The sequence below is a fragment of the Cryptotermes secundus genome, unplaced genomic scaffold (genome assembly GCF_002891405.2).
Source record: "Cryptotermes secundus unplaced genomic scaffold, Csec_1.0 scaffold610, whole genome shotgun sequence".
In the NCBI taxonomy this organism is placed as follows: Eukaryota; Metazoa; Arthropoda; class Insecta; order Blattodea; family Kalotermitidae; genus Cryptotermes; species Cryptotermes secundus.
Genome location: NW_019734319.1, coordinates 490,463 through 510,694, shown reverse-complemented (window position 1 = coordinate 510,694; position 20,232 = coordinate 490,463). Strand labels below are relative to the sequence as shown.

General features: G+C 38.6%; 2 protein-coding genes and 1 long non-coding RNA gene across 10 annotated transcripts in view; 1 reads left to right on the top strand and 2 right to left on the bottom strand.

Annotated features, from left to right (window-relative positions):
• Positions 1-5,339, bottom strand: part of LOC111868600 (dual specificity mitogen-activated protein kinase kinase dSOR1) — a 37,108-nt gene extending 31,769 nt beyond the window's left edge. The window contains exon 1 of one of the 4 annotated variants that reach the window (XR_004513460.1): positions 5,107-5,339. Coding sequence is in view for 3 of the 4 variants with exons in the window: in XM_023859391.2 (XP_023715159.1) it covers positions 5,107-5,294 (188 nt within the window). In the remaining variant the exon portion in view is untranslated. The remainder of the gene's footprint in view (positions 1-5,106) is intronic. The other 3 variants (XM_023859391.2, XM_023859389.2, XM_023859390.2) reach the window with 3 other exon arrangements.
• A 136-nt stretch (positions 5,340-5,475) lies between these two features.
• On the top strand, positions 5,476-8,082 carry LOC111868612. Its single transcript, XR_002843537.2, has 2 exons — positions 5,476-5,714; positions 7,540-8,082. It is a non-coding gene; the product is annotated as an uncharacterized LOC111868612 (long non-coding RNA).
• A 569-nt stretch (positions 8,083-8,651) lies between these two features.
• Positions 8,652-18,283, bottom strand: LOC111868616 (zinc finger protein 239-like). 5 transcript variants are annotated; one of them, XM_023859433.2, is made up of 7 exons: positions 18,068-18,283; positions 16,799-16,950; positions 15,777-16,043; positions 15,512-15,664; positions 14,407-14,529; positions 10,360-10,521; positions 8,652-9,801 (listed from the first exon to the last, which is right to left on the bottom strand). In XM_023859433.2, the coding sequence occupies exons 4-7, from the start codon at positions 15,545-15,547 to the stop codon at positions 9,004-9,006; spliced, it is 1,119 nt and encodes a 372-aa protein (XP_023715201.1). In that variant the 5' UTR covers positions 15,548-15,664; positions 15,777-16,043; positions 16,799-16,950; positions 18,068-18,283; the 3' UTR covers positions 8,652-9,003. The 5 variants fall into 5 exon arrangements, with proteins under 5 accessions (XP_023715201.1, XP_033609010.1, XP_023715200.1 ...); XM_033753119.1 differs by having other exon boundaries at positions 15,777-16,016; XM_023859432.2 differs by lacking the exon at positions 15,777-16,043.
• Positions 18,284-20,232: the final 1,949 nt, after the last annotated feature.

The window sequence follows — 20,232 nt, the reverse complement described above, 5'->3', positions numbered from 1 at the left end:
ATAAAATCATTTTAACACTAACTTGCAAGTCAAAGATTCTGTATTTATTTACTTTAAAGGCAACTGATTATGCTCTATCAAGATAAAAAAATATATTGGTATTATATGACCACAATAAATTAATTCTGACACTTCTGATTTACTTTCACTGTTAAGAAAGTGATGTGCAGATGGTCGCTGTGTACCACGATTGTATAACACAAGAGGCAAAGAATAATGATACGTCAAGGCAGTTCAAGCAGTTAGTTAACTGCCTTGGATCACAGTAGTGTCAATCCCATACAACTGTATTTGCATATGAGACAGGTATCCACTGTGGGGACCAAGCCACCCCACCTGCCTCCTCATGGCAGACCCTAGAAGCCTGAGTATGGGTGATGGCATCCTGAGGTAAGGCGTGAGTTACTACGCCTAGACTGCTGTAGCACTGACAGAGCAGTGTGGTGAATGGTGCCCTTGGGATTCAAGGCGAGCTTCAATCATACATAGACTCCCCCTCACATCTGGGGCTCTGTGCAGAGTGACCAGATTTCTCTAGTGTCTCACAGGACAACAATGAAAATGGTTGCTGCATAGTTGTCAGGAAGGACTACTGCAGTGTTCCCAGAAGACTCTCAACAACCATCTCGAACCAGGGATGGATATACCACCTTTTGAGTTTCCTCTATGGAGGGCCATGAATCCTTTCTCCTGAAATCAGAAGGCACAGCTTCTGGGTCTTCTGTCACTCACGAAATGCAGCCACCATCCTTCAGGGGCTCCATGAAGTGGTCCTCTGAGGGTGAGGCTGAAGGAAGGCTCATGGTGGGGGGTGAGAAACCTGATCATCCAGAGGAACTGGAATGGCTCACAGTAAAAGGAGTGATAGAAGAAGAGACTCTCCTTAAGGTTCCTGGGGTCTCTGCTGGAAACTGAACTGGCAGTCCAGCTGGTATCATAGTGGGGGCTCTAAATGACTACAGATATCCTGCCATCAGTAAGCCTACAGAAGAAGAGGCATAGGGCCACCAGCTATGCTCAGGCAGTTGACAGCTTTCTGAGGGTGTGTATCATAGAGAGTGAATATCTAGAGGTGGACATCATTTCAGAGAAGGTGAATCAGTTGATGGAGAGTGTACGGATGGAGATTGATGGGATTCCCAAGGGGGGAACTGACCCTAGCTCCCACAACACTTTTCCATCACAAAGATATGCTGTAGACTACTGTGTTAAAGACTGTCACTTAGGGGTCATTCCTAAGCACAGACTTAAAGAAGCTCTCCTACAGGAAGTGCAAAATGGCTCACTCCATGGCTCCAGAGAACAGCGGTACCAGTGGAAACGGTCAAAATCCTCAGAAGAATACAGTGACAGAATCTGCACTCGTGGTAAGTGTACAAAAGCGGGCCAGGCTCTGCTAAGAGGGTCCAGCTTCTTCTAGGAGTGTATGATGACATGGCCAAGGTTCTGTAGGCTAAGAATTTCAAGCTATTTTACAATGTACAACAGTCAGTGTTTAACCCAAGTGGAGGCATGGGAGAGGAGGAAGATGAACCTGCTGCTACTTATTAAAGGAATATGAGTATGGGGCTCTCCTTCCTGCAAAACAATTTGAAAACACAGTAAAACAACCACTCACTGATTAGAATACCAACTGCAGAGCACACCAATATATCCCTAATACAGGAATCATGGATCTTCAAAAGCAGGTTGAAGGGTGTAAAAGGTTGTAAAAAGACCCACACCATGTGGACATATACAGTTCAGGTATAGATGCAACACCAATTCAAGCTCTGTGTAGCATGGATGTTGTGTTGGTCCTGGTGAAATACAACATCTATGGTGAGGGCAGAAATGTGATGCTGTGTTCTGCATACTTGCCTCATAACTCAGTAGATCCTCTGCTATCATCTAAAGAGATGGTGCAAGTTATAAATTTCTGAAGGGAAAAGCACCTGGGCCTGGTTTTGGGATGTAATGCTAACTCCCACCAAGTAATATGGGGAAGTTCAAACATTATCCCAGGGGGTAGGGCTTTCCTGGAGTACTATGGATTTAGACTTAATAAAACATGGAGAAGCGCATACTTCTCTCACTGAGACACCACATGAAATTATAGACCTTATGCCGTGTCTTAGGGAACTGGTGACAGAGGTCTGTGAAGAGCTGAGGGAAGTGCTTATGGGGCTACCAGTTCACTTTGGCACTGTTGAAGACATTGAGAGCTGTAGAACATCTGATATAGCGAATTTATTTCTTTCGCTCGTTTACACGCACTTTACAAACATCTGCACTTGCAGTCTCTCTTCTTATGAAAACAACTGTCTGGTGGAGCCTGCATCTAGGAAATCAGAAAAAGGCCAAAAGAACTGGAATGCCTTCTGACAAGGAATTCTTAAAGGAGGTATGATCGAATGACAGAGTCAGCGATGGATGAGCTTGCAACCTAGTAACAAGGCCTGTGATCATAGAGTACCAGAGGATTCAAGCAAGAACAGTCTGACACACTGTGAACAATTTCAATTATTTGTAAGCTGTTGTAGATGAGAGCATTCAGTGCCATACAAAATTCATTTCCAACCTGAACCTGGTGTTTAGCCATTATCACACAACATTATCGAGGACTGCTGCTGGGATTCTGTTCAAGGTGGAAACCTTGATATGCAAACACTGGTTATCTACTTGGCCCACAAGTGTTTGAGGACACGCGGTAGCGTAGTTGGTTGAGGCACTAACCTACAAGCCGGAAGGTTGCGGGTTTAATTCCTGATGAGGTCACTGTATCTTTCAATTGTCCTAATACTTCCAGCCGCATTATGGCCCTGGGGTCAACTCAGCCTCTAACTGAAATGAGTACCACGAATCTTCCTGGGGGTAAGGGGTGGCCAGCAGATAAGGCTGACAACCCCGCTGTCATCTGTCAGCAGACCGTCTAAAAATGTAGAAGCCTCAATGTCTCACAACACCATGGGCCTCTATGGCCTGTTACCTGGATAAGATGAAGATGATAATCTTCACATCCAATGCTGTATGACCCAAAAAGCAGTTGTTTTAGGGAGTACAGTGTGTTCAAATGAGTTGGAAATATACTGCTTGCAATATTGCAGTGGTAACTTACAGCATTACTGTGGAGGGAACAGCATAGGCATTTGTTTCCACACACTGGGTGCTAAATCTCAAACTAAATAGGACTTATATACTGATTACTGAAAAAAGGTGATATAAATTTTAAGAACTGCTTGAACTGGTGATATTCTGACCCAGCATGTAAACAAGTTCCGCAACACATTCTGAGGCTCTGAAGCAAATAATTTACTAGCCGTTTAAAGAAAACCTCACCATTACTTTCATGCCAGATAAATGCACTTCTGAAATGGCAATGAATTTTCATTACTCTATATTTGTATGTCCTGCATACTGACATGACTGTAGGCAATGAGGTTAAACAAAGATATGTACCAACACCATGAACAAAGCACACAATATACTTTATCTACAATTACTATCCCAATCAGATGATGAGTCACATGCACAGCCAGCAAACAGTTTCACAGATCAGTGCAGTGTGCTTAGTACAGCAGTGTGCACAAGTTCTAGCTGTGCAGATCTTTTTGTCTTCAGGTCTGATTTGTCACTCTTTCAACAACGTATGCAACTCAACACTGAGTGTTCACAGTCATGAACCTTACAGGGATGAAAACTTAAAACACAGTGCATTCAAAGGTTCACTAACAAATACCCACATGGACAAGTTCCTACAAAGTCATGTGTACTGAATCTTGTCAAAAGGTGATTGTTCGTGGGTTCAGATTGTGACAAAAACAAATAACAGAAACAGGTATGTGCTAACTGAAAAAAAAATTACAAGACATTCAGGCAGAATTCGAAATCAGCTCTTGCAAACAGTCACTGATATAAGGAACTGGCATTTCACTATGACCTACATTCACAGCTACAAAACTAAATTCTGCAGTATTACATACAAGGTCTGACAATAAAGTTCGCAAACTGCCACCGTGTGCTTGCCATGGCAGCAGTTGATAGAAACCTCAGTATGATTTGATGACATTGGCATATTAGCATTTCAGAGTTGCACTGTTGTTGATCTATGGCAGTCTCTTTCTGAGTGGCATCTATTATTGCCTGAGTCTGCTCTGGTGTGCTCTCGCGAGAATGTCGGAGCTTGAATTACAACACTGTCTGTGAGGGAGTTTATAGCTAGTAAAAAAATAACTGTGCTAGAACACCCTCCCTATTCACTGGATCTAGCTCCAATGACTTTTTTGTATCCCCAAAGATAAAGGAAATATTGAAAGGAAGGCATTTTAATGACACTGATCACATCTGGAGTAATATGATGGCAGCTCTGAAGGCCGTTCCATAAAACCAGTTCCAAATTGTTTTGAAGGATAGTCTAGGCACTGGCATCAGTGCATACCTTCCCAAGGGGCGTACTCTGAAGGTGACCACAGTGATATTCAGCAATGAGGTATGTAGCACTTTACCATGAGTTTGCGAACTTTATTGTCAGACCACATATATACACGAACTTAAACAACCAGATTATAGAGCAAGAATTCACTTTTGGAACAGGCTGCTGCAAAATATATCATTACACAGTGTAAAAGTAATGATGTCCTGTGATATGTGTAGCAGTTTATTCATTTCAAACTACAGAATGTGTCACAGCACTCGTTTGCGTGCTGGAAGGCAGAAGGAGGCTAATTCCAGCAGATCTTATAAAAATACGGTAAATTTGTCACCTTTTTACCTTCAGAAATGAACTTCTATTTAAGCAGTCAGCATACAAAGCAGGGGAAATGCTTGCGCTTCTCTTTCTAGATCCACGCAACAAAATATCGTTGAGCTAGCACGAGGACCACGAGTCCGTGTAAAATAAACGCCTGTAGCAGCCTACAAAACTAAATCCATTTTTGTTACACGACATTTCATAACCACAACTTAATTTCAAAACTTTACAAAATCAAGCACATTATCCTGAGATCCTTAAATTAGTCGTTTCTTTTCCATATATATAAACACAAAACTTACATCCCAGTATAAACTGCTGACTGCACAATGAAATGAATATATGTGAAATATAAATGTGATTATATGCCGACTTACTCTGGCACTACTGGAACATCTATATTTACAGGTACCGTTGATACAGGAGTAACTGGTGGAGCAGGTTCTATAGATCCGGGTGGCAACGTTAAATTTAGCTTGTTTTTGGACATGGTATAACCGCGAAGTACTAAACAACTGGTATTATTACTCCGTCTTCTGCACTCAAATAATAACATGCACCACATTCCATTGACACAGCAGGAAGCGCAGGAAGCATAGATAGCACACTTGAGCAGACTTGAACATAGTCAACATCGGTCAACATATTTCCGGTACGCTCGAACTAATACGTTCTCAACACAATTCATCTCACAGTGGTGAAGTGGTGAACGCACTCTGGTCAGAAACACCAACCGCGAACAAATCCCGTACCAACGACTGAGAATGGTAGTCAATGCTAGTTACCCAAGTTACAGTTGACGTAGCATAAGTTCCAATGGTAAGGAAGGCATAAAACCAACATCTATACACAACACATTAATATTTTTTATCTACCGTAAAACTCTGGGGCGGAGCGTAACATAGGAAATAAGATACAGGCAACCTTTCTCTCACAGATGCAGACTGGTTGACTCGTGTTGCAAGGAACAAACATTCGAAATGGAGTAAGTTCTAATACCGTATGTCTATAATAAGATTTGTATCTTTTTGCCGTTTGAGACGTTGCTACTGATATCGTACTAAACACAGACGTGATGTTTCCAGTTGAAGTCCGGCGTGAGAGTTTCAGTAATAAATATCGTACATGTTCGGAGACAATTGTGTGAGCTCACATGAAACGCGTACTCAGGTGATGAGACGCATTTTTCTGAAAGTACAGAAAACACAGTTTTTCTAGCCCAAGCGATAAGCATTTTATTACCTTGGAATTTTTCTCCTAATCATGACTTTTTATTATTCCCAGCTGTTATACCATTTCCTGTATAATATATTCAAGATATAGGTTAAGATTTATTTTGTATTTGACAAAGCATAGTATTGAGAGGTTTTGTCTCCTGTTTCTAGCTTTCTACGGAATCTATGACCTTTCAAAATGTAAGGGCACACCATTATTTCCATCCCAGATAATGTGGATCTTGTCTCTTTCTTTTGCCTTTATTCATCCTGTCCAGAATTTGGGGAACTATATGTTATTTCACATCACAACACCTGGCCACCCACCTGGAACGTTTAACATGTACAGGTTCTTTAAAATATATGCACATAAACAAAAATGAAACAGACTGGCTATCTATAAATGCCAGAAACTGAGAGCCGAAGTGTGTTGTGTAAGTGGAATACTTTGCGTGGATGCAGGAGGCATGACCACACACCTCCAACTAGTATAAAGATCAAACATCCACTCACCCATACACTTTCATGGTGTAGTACTTAATTAAAGCACAGGGACTTTACCTTATAGCGTTGTCTAATTTCCATAACAATTTAGCTCCCTGGGGAATAAGAGTAATCTTTTCTTTCTTATAAAATTATCTTAAAATCTCTTTTAGTGCACAGACTACCTCTGTTGCACTAAGTTTAGTTTTTACTGTCGATTTTTTTTTATTTGAACTGAACTGTCAGAAAATGAACTCTCCCACTCACACCATAACAGAAACATGCGAGGCATTTTCATTTTGTTGTTGCATTCCATTAGCAAAGTAAAATATCACTTGGACAGCGCATTCAGTTTATCGGTAATCTTGCCCACTCAACCCCAAATCCTTACTCATCCTTATTCTCCCATCTACAAACACATGCCAGACACATTTATTTTCTCTAATCTACTCTCTTAGTCACAAACTACTATCTGAGGCAATACTGACCCTACCAGGAAAGTGTAATACAAATCTGTCTTCAGCAATGATAAAAAGACTGGTAAATGTTAGTGTGAATATATACAAGAAAGGTGTTCTATTGACAGTAATATAACACATGGCAAACTGGACTGGGAGTGAGCCAACCTAACAGTGGGACATATGATGGTTAGAACTGACCTCAGATTAACTGTGGCCCAATATGTCAATGGCATATTTTAGTAAATGAAATTTTCAGTTTCCTAAAAGCAGGGTACTTAGACCAGTCAAATCATGAACCCCTGCCCAAAAATGTGTCTTTGATATTTATTCACAATGTAGGACATCAAAAACATTGTTGCCTGGAACTTGCATATAAAAAGTAATTCACAGTAATAAATGCTTATGTTAACACAGTACTAAATATTTACCTTCATATTCATGTAGCTTGGCTCCATGATGTAATATTTTAATGAATATTACAGATCTATAAATAAACGTGTAATATTCATTCAAATATTATATAACATCATGGAGCCTGGCTACATGAATGTGAAGGTAAATATTTAGTATTGTGTTAACATAGGCATTTATTATTTATTTAAATAAAGGTCTTCAGTAATCTACAAAAATATCTTAAGTATTTTGATTCCAGATGTGTTTTGTAATGGAAGTGATACTCCTTTGGACCTTTAAGAGGTGAGTTCAGAGACATCTAATTATGTCAAAAAGGCAGATGGACTGAATGTGCACTTGGCAAGATATCAAGGAATGCTCAGAATTATGGTCAGATAATTTTATTAAACAAAATAATGATTCTTCTCTCCTACGAGAACATATTGTTACATGTATTGCACATTAACAAAAAAAAAAACTATATTAATACCTAAGTATAGTGCAACCTCAATAATCAAAACTAATTAAAGCACTGGTGTTTGGACTATCAAAACATTCAGATTACTCAAACTGGAATAAAAACTCAAAATTTTTAGTAAAATTATTTATTCAAAAGACTTGCAGTTACCTTTCATATATAAAAAACTAGCACCTGCACACATTTCACTACACACTGGGCTCCACGCCAGCAGTGACTGGTTTACATCATTCATCACCTACAGAATGAAGTTCACTGGCAAGTAACACCATGTTTTACAAGAATTAATTTTTACTGCACAGAAGTAAAATATATTGTGACATGTTGACCCCTACCTCCCCAGCGGCATGTAGCGGTAACGTAGCGCTCGCATAATAGGCGAGTCATCACCCCGCCACTCTCCCCGAGCGGTGACGTCACGAGCGGAGGCGGAGTTAGCCGAGCTCCCGCAACCTGGTAACTATGCAACGCGAGTCAACAGCGGTGACGTCACCAAGGGATATCGCGGTTGCCAGGCAGCAGCCAACAACTCCTGTGACGTGTCACGCAACAGGCACCACTGCGGCTATATAAGGGAACTGCACAGCAGCTACACACGAGTTGTAAAGTAACAGTCGCCGAGTAGAGTTGTAACGTGGCCATCACTGAAGATAGTTCCGAGCAAGCCTACGAGCGAGTGTGTTATCAACAGTTCTCAAGGCAGCATCTTGCGAGCAGAGTTGGAATCTAGCCAGCGGTGTGTTACGAGTGAAAGTGTGTAGTTCAGGGAGACTTGTATAGCTCCCGCGTTATTAATACATGAAGACTCTTCGAGATAGTGTGAAGAGATTTTGTTGTAGGGTTTGTAAACTGTGGAAACCTGTAACCTTGTGATAATTAATTGTAGCCAAGATTTGTAGATTGTTCAATAAACCAATTAACGATCTCTACGGTGTATTCAGTAAACAAAACACGTTACAATATTTTTGGAGGTACTGATTTTGGTGGGGGACGTGTGAAAGTGGTACTAAAAATCAGGAGTACAGATTGGAGTACAGATTACTAAATTCCACTCTATTGTGATTTGTGTATGGTTTATAACACACCTCTCAAGAATATTAATGTTTCCTTACACCACTCCTAGTACTGAATGACTTGTTACTCTCTGCACAGCAATATGGACATCCCTCACAACTATGTATGGTGGGAATCCTTAGTTTTCTCAGACCTCCAGACAATTTATTTACACGTTTTTCAGGAATATGGTCATTTACTACTGTGTATACGCTGATGTCTCTTATATGCACTTGGATCACTGAATGATTTATTACACACATCACAGATGAATGGACGCTCCCCACTATGTACTCGCTGATGTCTCCTCTGTGCACTTGGATAACTGAATGATTTATTGCACACATCACAGCAATAAGTGCGCTTTCCACTGTGTAAACGCTTATGTGTATTCAGATCATCTATAAGCCTAAACGAATCATTACACACACAACACGAATATGGACGGTCTTCACTATGAACACGCTTGTGTGTTGTCAGATGACTGTGTTGGCTAAATGATTTATTACACATATTACAGGAATAGGGACGCTCTCCATTATGAATGCGTTGGTGAGTAGTCAAATGACTATGTTGACTAAAGGACTTCTTACACACACCACAGACATAAGGCCGCTCTCCACTATGTATGCGTTGATGTGTATTAAGATTACCAAGGCGACTAAATGATTTGTAACATATACCACAGGAATATGGGCGCTCACCACTATGAATGCGTTTATGTGCTGTCAAATGACTCTGCTGACTGAATGAATGATAACACACATCACATGAATATGGACGCTTTCCTCCATGTATCAACAGATGCCTCCTGAGGTTACTCAAATCGCTGAATGATTTATTACACACATCACAGCAATATCGGCGTTCTCCATTATGTATGCACAAATGACTCTTCAATGAAGTTTGAAGATTAAATGATTTATGGCATACATGACAGGAGTGTGGGCCATCCTCATCATGTATGAACTGATGTTCAGTTAGAGTGCTCTAATAAGGAAAAAAGAGAGGAATTAGTACAAATATTAATACAGTCTATCTAAAACAGCTTTGATGGAATATCACACCTTCAGCGGGAAGTAAGTAGACTAATTACAACCCACATCATGATCAAACACTAATGAAGAGATGACTTGAGAGCTATACAATGGCAATATGCATCAAGCAATATAAAGAACATACAACACTATAACAAAACTGATATCTCCATGTGTATGACATATTATTTAGAAGAAATTTTGTCTTTAAAGGGTTAAGTATCTGAAAGCCAACCAAAGTATAACCTGATAATCAGGCAGCTGTCACACACTCTGAAAGCATGTAACATGTCAGAATTGAGTAAATAATATGAGAAGTACTAAGGCATCTCCTGGTGTCTTACTTAGCCAAGTTTATGGGGTGGAGCCATTCAACAACAAGGATCTTGTCAATGCTATTTGCATTCTACGCTGACTTTGTATACTCTTGACACATTAAAGACGTTAGCAGTACATCTCTGGAACACGCACAATCAGTATGTGTGTCTTCTACAAAAGAAATACAACTCACCTCATGTTCAACCTTCATTCCTGGAAAAGTTATTAGCAGAGGATCCTCCTCCTCTGTGACAGCCTCAACTTTTATGCTCATAACCTCACTTCCATCGTGAAAAGATGTCACGCATGTCTCACTACATGAACCTGGCAGACATTTCAGGAAATCTGTGCAGTTCTGTAAAACCATCACATCATTATCAATCATGGCTGTGCTCTCTTGTTACATAAAATGGGAACATGTCCACTGCAACCGCTTTATGCTGCATAAAATTGAGAACAGTCACACTTTAGACTGCAGTCTTTTACTAACAAAATAAAAACTGTTAACTGTAAAGAGTTCTAAAATAGTGTATAGCACAATTTTTTATTGGAGTCTGTTGTAACAACATAACGGTCAGGGTTAAAATTACTGTAGCTACATGTTTCGGCTTTTAAAGCCATCATCAGACAAACACATGATTACTATATAGCACTTGGGATTACTGAGTTTTCAGACTCTGTCCATCATCCAGTACTCAAAACACAGAGGTTCTTTCTAACTGATCCAACAGAGTAGGTGCCTCCCATGCTTACACCTCAGGATAGAAATAGACATATTTTCTGGGGGGGAGTGTGCTCTTCAGAATAACAGATGATGGACAAGTCCAAAAAATCAGTAATCCCAAGACAAAAATCATGAAAATACACTGTCTACTTACACGTATATCTTCCATGTAACATTTAATTAAAGACACAAATCAGAATGTATTTTAGCATCCTTTTGCAGTTGGTACTACAATTTATTTTTGGTTTTGTATACCATCCTTCATACAACAATATCATGATTAAAATTAAATCCTGTTAAAATTTGTCAATGCACTACATGTTTCCGCCTACTAGGCCATCATCATTGTAACAGGAATCAGTTTGTTACAATGTAAGAGTAGTAGTACATCATGTAGGACAACCAAAGATAAGGAACTTACATCACAAAATAAAGTTCAAGTATGTTAAATATTTTAATTCTAGCACAGCACAATCTGTGGCTATTTTGAAAGCGATTAACATGATTTCACTCTGAATTCATCAGCAGAGCAGAGAAAGGAAATGCATAAAATACTCATGGTTAAAGAAATTAATTTTTTGATTGATTTGAAAAATCCTAGTTAAATGAGACATCAAAAACCAGCATACAAGTCACTCAGTAAGTCAAGAAATGTGAAGCCTTTATAGAACCAAGTTTCATCCCCCTGTTCACTGAACTTGTACGTTCTCCACTTTTTAAGCCATGTGGATCCAGCCTTCACTCTCATATTCTGCCGCTTCAGAATTGAATTTAACACTTCTTCACATCTATATCTAAGGTTTCTGAACTGGTCTCTTCTCCTCAGACTTCCTAACTAAAATTCTGCATGCATTTCACATCTCTCTAACATATGCTACATATTCACTTCACTCAAAAAACCATGCTCCTTGATGATACTACTGCAATATTTAGTGAGAGGACAAATTAGGCAGATTTTGTCAGCCTCTTACTGATTCACCCTAAGGTACAAGTATTCTTCTCAGCACCCTGTTCTCAGGCACTCTCAGCCTGTGTTCTTCCCTCAATGCGAGAGACCAAGTTTGATACCCTTTCAAACCAACAGATCTGTGTATGTTTCACATTAGATTTGAGGTTCTCATGGCACTCACTATGAAGATCACCAGCTTCTGGGATGTCAAGCTGTAAACAGTGTATAACCTTATTGACATTTTGAATGAAGGCTGCTTCTTGGCTTACTCTTTAACTCTCAGGATGGAGGCACCATATTCCTCCAAGACACCGGTAAACTTCTACTAGACTATATGGCAAACATCCAGCATATTGGAGTATGCGAATAAAGCAGATTCTTCTAATTTATAGCAGCAAAACCTTACAGATTTAACCTCCTTATAATACCTCTGTGAACGTAATCCTGATTTGCATTGTTCTTCAAAAAAATTGAAACTTTTCCACAGTTCTAAAGAAAACTTTAGTCATCCTTGCAGAATGATCTTGCCCTCCACTGTGGTGACAACACAGAAGCATACATTTATTTTCATTTGTGTTGACTTCTCTAGACCAAACTCCATACTAAATTTTTCCAGAACCCTAAAAACTGTAACAAAACGAGTCACTAATTTGTACGGGTAGCAGTCATGCCATAGCTCAGGACGTTGGTCACTGGCTTCACACTGTGGTAGCTCAGGGTTGTTCCCAAGTCAGGTCATGTGGGATTTGTGGTGGAAAAAGTAGTACTGGGGCAGGTTTTCTGCAGTGAGCACACAGACTATTAAAGGTTGGAAACAAAGTGCATAAGAGAATATCTGTGTATACAAAAATGAAAAAGCATAAATAAAGCAGAAACCTTTACAACAACAAGCTTCATAATTTGTGACTTCCATCTGGTACTGTTAAAGTCATGGAACCATGAAGAATGGGAAGTTCAGGGCTTGCAAATTGTAACATGGAATTTGTAAATCCATGTCAAAAGAGAACTCTCAGAAGACTTACGTGTATGTGGAAAGGTAACATGAAAAATAAGGCATGTATTAGTTCTGGGTGCCAGGTCATCATGGTACTTAAAAATTTTCACGATGATATCCAAGACTCCTATTATATTATTACTCCATCAAAGATGGTGAGGGAAATAATCTTCTTCCTTTCCTTTATCTCTCTTCCTCCTTTCTCTGTTAGTTAGGGCTAAAGGGTGGCTGGTGAATAAGGATGACAACCTTTGACAATGTATATGATAGATACATATTTTAGTTATTTTAATGTGTGAACATGGCATGCAATGAACTGGTTTGACGTGGATAAGTAAGCACCTGAAGATGGCATTATTATGCCGAAACATGTAGTGCGAGGGAGAGAAGGAAATAAATGAGTGTATGCACTGCAAGACGGATTAAATAAATCATGACAACCTCACTGCCATCTGTGAGCTGTCCAGAAAATGTGGGAGGCTTCATGTCTCACAACCCTATGGGCCTCCATTGCCTGTTACAGGGATAGCTTTACCTTTGATTTTAACCATCATTCCTCTCTCTCTTTCCTCTTCTACAAATTAAAACATGTCCCTGAGCCTAATTCTTCCTTTCATAAATTCTCCTTCCCTCCTTCCTCCCACAGTCTTTTCCCGCCCTTTCATTTGCCCATCCTATCATCATTCCTGCCTACACTTCCTAGCAACAGCAAAGACAGTCTGTATCCTCCCCACATCCTAGTAGCAGTGTAATGACTTTTCCCTCAGTGTGTAAAGAACATTTCATTTGTCCTTTTCTTAATAAAAACAAAGACATTTCTCAGATAAGTTTTTCTTGTATTACCATTTTGTCTTCTAATTCTGGGAGGCAGATTTTGGATTTACAGGAAATTTGTCCAGACATGCTTCTTGATCACAAATATAGCATAAAATGAGACATAACATCAAGTGTCTTGTTCCCTGCCATCATGGATATACAAAGAGGCCCACAAATCTGTTAACCTAAAATATTCTCTATTAACAGAAATATTCTCATTTAAACATGCCAGACAATATGTAGAATGGTACCACAGTGTTGAGAGTTGTACACTGAACAAGGAGGATCTATTTCAAACAATTTTTGTAAATTCAATAACAAATATAGTAATTTATAACATATTTTAGTGTACATTTTATTAACAAGTTAACTGACTTTTGGGCCACTCTTTGATATGTTTCAATGGTTAGTCTCAATTTACACTCATTAGAGGCCTGACATGTTTACTGAATTGTACAAACTTTCCCTTGTTATTCTGTATGCTATATTACATAGTAAATAAAGACAATGAACATAATGTATACATTATACAGACCAAGCTCACAGATTAACTACTGCAGGAGCATTGCAGAGATAAAGTATGAAGCAACAAGAAGCTTGCATGTTTAAAAATGTTTCACAGGAAAAATATTCTGTTTATAGAAATTAAACTATTGTAAGCATTTCAGAAGTGACTGTCATGTTAAGAATGTCTTGCACTGAAAAGACGAGTCAAAAAAGGAGCAAAGTATATAAAAAAACCCAAAACAAGACCCACCTCAGACTTAATCTCTTCTTTGGGAAATGACGATGGTATATACACTTCATGAATTTTTATATCACTGGAATTCTCTTCACTCTGAACATCCACATCATTCTCTACTTTCATCATTGTATTCTGCTGTAAATTACAATTAACAGATAATTCTATTAGATGATGCATTTCTTAGGTTTTCAATGATGTATGATGTAGAAACCTTTCCTTTCCAATTACCTGATACACTTCTGCAGTTCTTTATGATGGAAAGCCAAGCATGCAATTGATTCTTTATGATGGGCCAGTACAGACATGGCTTAAAAAGCTCACTGTTAATTTTATCCTTCAGGTTTCACCCCAAGAGAAATGAAAGGCAAAAGAATGAAGTCAGGATATATTAAGCAATGCATGCAAGCTGAACACATGGACTGCCTCTGTGGTCTAGTGGTCAGAGTTCCTGGCTACAGATCCAGAGGTCCCAGGTTCTATTAATGGCACTACCTCATTTTCTGAGAAGTAGAAGGTCTGGAACGGGGTCCACTCAGCTTCGTGATAATAACTGAGGAGCTACTTGAATTGAAAAGTTGGGGCTCCGGTCTAGAAAACTGAAATTAATGGCCATGGGGATCTGCTGCGCTGAATACGTGACACCCTCTATCTGCTAAAGTTAAGACTAACTTCGCTGACAAGTGGCAGTCGCTTGGTTGGTATAGTTTGCTTGCGGACTAAAGCCACTGGGTTTGTTTGATTTTTGTTTGTTTGTTTGTATGCAAGCTTAACACACTCTGGATACTTGAACATTCGATGACATTCTAATGGAAATAATTAAGGACAGATAACATGTATAGTGTCACAACAAAAAATCTCACACACACAGAAAATACACAACACAGATTTAAGAATACTGGCAATGAAAAGAGCATAATACTCACCTAACTGTATCTTTCTACAAAATCTAACAACTAACATAGTCCAGTTCTTTCTGACAGATGAAAGTAAGTGTCCCCCAACTTCTGACTCGAGGACAGATACAGTTTCCAAAACATCACACTCTGTTCACAATAGCAGAGAGTGGATAAAGACCAGATAAAATTATTTTCTTTGTACATAAGCACAAAGCACTCACCAAGCCAGTCTTCAGGGCAGGAAACATTCTGACCATATGTAATGCAAAATCTCATTCATCAGACATGATGATTTGTGGACTGTGCAAAGAACCTTAGTGACAAGGCTTCACAGTTCTGATAAGTACATTTAATTCAGAACATTTGCTCAAGTCCTGAAAGGAAACATAACGATTATATGTGGTGTTTAAACATACTGAATTTTAAGTAACATATATCTTTATGTCTAAGAAGTACTTCTACAGACAGTTTTTTAACTTTGCTGACCAGTTTGTGGCTCTGTGCTCCAGAGTGACCAGTGCATCGTGTGCTGCAGGATGCATACTAATTTTTCCAATGAATCAGCATGCTTGATGGCCGATAACGTTTGGAATGAAGGGAAGTAATTAACTTGAGGACTGCTTGACACCATTATGTTTCATGGCGAGCAGTACGGTTCATGTGTGGGAGTTTATGATTTGTCAGCAGCAGGCAGCAGTTATCAGCTTCATGACCCACTTCTTCTCACTGTGGTACATCATGGTGCAGTATACTCTAGAGCAACATGTATTTCTGTATGACACTTATGTGAAATATGGATCTGCTAGAAAGTGTCGGTGAAAATTTCATGAGAGTTTCCAGCAGACAAACAATTCATAATTTGGTGAATAATCTTAGAGCAATGGGCATCGTAATACACAGGAAAACAATAAGTGTCAAGTGCTTTCTGAGGAGAAGTTAGATGATACTGGGGCGACTTGAACATATACCCAGAAAATCACTGAAATGTCTAGCTCAAGAGACTGGAGTGTCAAAGTCAAGTAAAAGAAGGGCAACACAACTGCTAAAGTGACTGGATCTCACAAGTTCCCTCTTCTTTGAAATTAATTTTTCCTTTTTGTGTGTTTATGACTCCTTGTTGTGCTCAATGGCCTTGGTGATGTGAAAAATATATGAAGTTCCTCATATGCAGTATTCTACATCCTTCTGTTTCCTCCTTTCTTTTAAGTCCTACTTCTCTGCCCAGCACTTCCCTCTTAAACATGATGAATTCAGCTTCTTCCCTTAGCCTCAGAGTCAGTGTTTCACAATAATACAAAACAATGAGTTACACAAGTTACATAACTTACTCCTTAGGTTTTTACAAAAGATTATAAACTGTTAGAAATAAAACTGATGTCTGTTATAAAAATTAATATATAAAGCTGTTAATACTATCGCATCCTTTTGGCTGCATCAGACAAAAAATTGCAAATGACATGTTACCTGCATATCACTTCAAGTAAATATAAAAATAAAATCTCACGTACCAAAATTGGATCTTCTGGAATATGAACCAAATGCCATGTCAAGTGACTAGCACTCCTGCTTCATATTTGGCAGGTCCCAGGTTCAAGTACCAGCCCCAAAAGAGGCCAACCTGACTCAGGTGCCGTTGGTTTTCCTCAGCTCCATTCAAATCCTGTGAAAGTCTCTCAGATTAGACTACACCTGCTTCCTTCCACATCCCTTTTAATTCATTATTCACTAATCACCATATCATTTCATGTTACATACACACTCTGAGCTACCAAAGCACCACTTTATAAACCATAAATGAAAAAACATCAGACTCTGTAGTATGCTGACAACTACCAGGGTCAGACCATGGGAATCATGTGTAAATAATACAATCTTGAAATGAAGAAATATTTATAAAAAACATTAAAGCAAAAAAACTGTTATGAGATACAAATACAATAATAAACAACATTAAAAAAAAAAAAAAAGGAAATTTGAAATAAGATGGTATGGACAGGAAACTGAAGAATGGAACACCAAAAGACTGGAGCACCACAAGTGAGATTTCCACAAAATTTACTGGGTATTACAAATAACAGCCACAAATAAATAAACGTGAAACAAAAACTTTTGTTTCAAATATTAATAGTGAAACTGAAGATTACGAAATAATTACTGACCTATCAAAGTGGATACCTGAATACAAACTTCAGTGAAAAAACTATGGAGTGGCAATGATGACGAGAGGAACTGCATCAAGAGGATTTTGAGAACAGAAAATTAAGCCCAAAACTGCACAGTCCATGACAATATTTTAAATATATCCCCATCTGAGCTCTGAGTTACTGTATGAAGACAATTTCCTAACAAGTGATCACACTGGTAAATTCTTACAAACTTCAAACCGCAGCAGTGCTGTTACCAGTCACTTCAGTGCCACTTACACAAAAATATGAACGACTGTTTGGATCTTTAAGGACAATTATTCTTTTAGAAACAAAACAAAATCCGCGGTTATGGCTTGATTATTTAAGCAATGAACACATCATACCAGTAGTGAACTCCAAACTTTAATCATGATCAAGTAGGCAAAAATGCTGGTGGACGTGGTTTCAATGTTACCGCAGAAGTATACATGCACAATTTTTACATATAGACAAATCGCGCAACTACATGGAAACCTGGTTCCGTATCCACAAGCATATGTTCTTCGGTGAAATTTGGAAAGTAGCGAAACACAAATTTTGATCTGAAACCTTGTAGCACGTATGTGTTCAAAAAATTTCTCCTACACTTACATCTCGCTTCAAAAGAACTGTTTCTTGTAGGTGCTAAACATCAACAAGCGAATGAATTATTCTTACTCGAAAATTACCATCACTATGAATTGCAGAATGAATATCTTCACATTCGGTCACTAACATATTTCACATCCTATTTGTACTAATGTGTACAATACAATACGCGCTAGCGATTATACGCCGCGTGAAAATCTCTTGTTATTGGTGGACAACATGGCCACCATGACACCACGATGCAATGCTTCTGCCATCTCTACTCATTCGTCACTAACTAAATACAAAATGACCGCCAGATGCGAGAGCACAAACGGTAAGAAGGTATGCTAACATATTATGGTTTGGGTGCTCCTCGCCCCCCCCCCCCCCGTTTAGGAAGGCGTGTTTCGCAAGAATAGCAATAAATAATTTTTCAACCAGATCTATTGCATTGCAGAGGTTCATACACCCCCCTTTTTTAACTCTGTTCAGTATCAACCATATCTTTTGGGAGGGATATGAAGTGACAGGAGGTTGGCAAAAACAGCTTATTGAGGAGCTTCATAACTTGCACTTTTCTCCAAGTATAATCAGAATGATCAAGTCAAGGAGGATGAGGTGGGCAGGGCATGTAGCACAAAGGGGGAGACGAGGAATGCGTATAGGATATTGGTGGGAAAGCCAGAAGGCGAGAGACCACTGGGAAGACCAAGGCATAGGCGGGGGGACAATATTAAAATGGATCTTAGAGAGATAGGATGGGATGGTGTGGATTGGAGTGATCTGGCTGAGGATAGGGACCAGTGGAGGGCTCTTGTGAACATGGTAATGAACCCTCGGGTTCCATAAATTGCTGGGAAATTCTTGAGTAGCTGCAGAATTGGCAGGTCCTCCAGAAGGGCTCAGCTCTATGAGTAAGTAACTAAGTAAGTAAGTACCAACTAAACTTAATGACAAATCACAAAATCTAATAATTCTGTTAGTCAGTGTCTTTTTTGTGTCTCCTAAAAGTATGATATGCTGTCACCATCTACCCTAAGATAACAGTGAATTTTACTGCATGCTGGCATAAAGTCCATTGAAATTTCAACAGGAAATTGTTTGCTGTCAACAACACCATTACTGCATTCAGAACCTTAAACATCCATACACTTTATGCTCCAAATTCAATAATGATGCTGACAATACCTGCACATTTCTAACATTAAAAAACAAAAATTTACCTCAAAACTTAAAAAGATCTCAAAAGAAAGCTAATTAATACACATTTCTATATGTATAATACATATACATACTCCGTTGTAAATGTAACACTAAATTGAGACTTTAAAATTTTAAACTAATTGACGTGGGAATATTAATAAAGATTTTAAACATAATTAACAAAATCAACAAGGGGAGTTCTGGAATATCGGGTGCCAATTGATGACAGAACAATGGACAATTGTAAATCTGGAGTTTAAATGTTAATATTGAGTGCAGTGTGACAGCTACATGAAGTGAAATACACCTGATGATGGCCGGTTGCGGCCAAAACATATAGTGTAAAAGAAGGGGGACAAGAACTACAATAAAATGTTACATTTATGACGGAGTTTACATTATACATACAGAAGTGTGGAATGTAACAGGATGCTTAAATATAACATATTAATACACATACAAGTATAACTCTGTATCTAATTTATATAACAATACTGAACTTGACACACATAAGTGATACTGCAATCAAGAGGTACAACCATGTTATTTTTCAGCAAAGGTGGCCACTGCAACACAGAATCATATATTCTATTATCATTTATTGCTGCCATCTTCTGCTCATATCCATAACTACTCATTTACATATACACATACACGCATATATGTATAACAATAGATAGCAAGTGTTGGCCTTCTATATTTAAAGTTGTTGATATATACTAGCCTGTAGTTTTCTCTGTGTGATTACCATTATCTTTCAAATTTGGATTTAAAAATCATAAACAAAACACTGTATGTTCTGATTACAGTTTATTATCCTGTCAACAATACATTCATAATTTCAACACTGGAGCTTCAAACAGTTAACAAATATACATACTTTTATTTAACATGTGACATGCAGTTTACTGTATATATTGTATTGCTATAACAACCATTATGAATGTAACTGCATTCAAAATTGTTAAACGTTTTCAAACACT

Bases quoted from the DNA above. Each gene is read 5' to 3' on its own strand.
- LOC111868616 (XM_023859433.2), bottom strand. From the start codon at position 15,547: ATGGTCAGAATGTTTCCTGCCCTGAAGACTGGCTTG. The intron at 10,522-14,406 runs GTGGGTCTTGTT...ATGGTTTTACAG, and splicing joins AAGAAGAGATTAAGTCTGAG to AACTGCACAGATTTCCTGAA. The intron at 9,802-10,359 runs GTGAGTTGTATT...TTTCCTTATTAG, and splicing joins GAATGAAGGTTGAACATGAG to AGCACTCTAACTGAACATCA.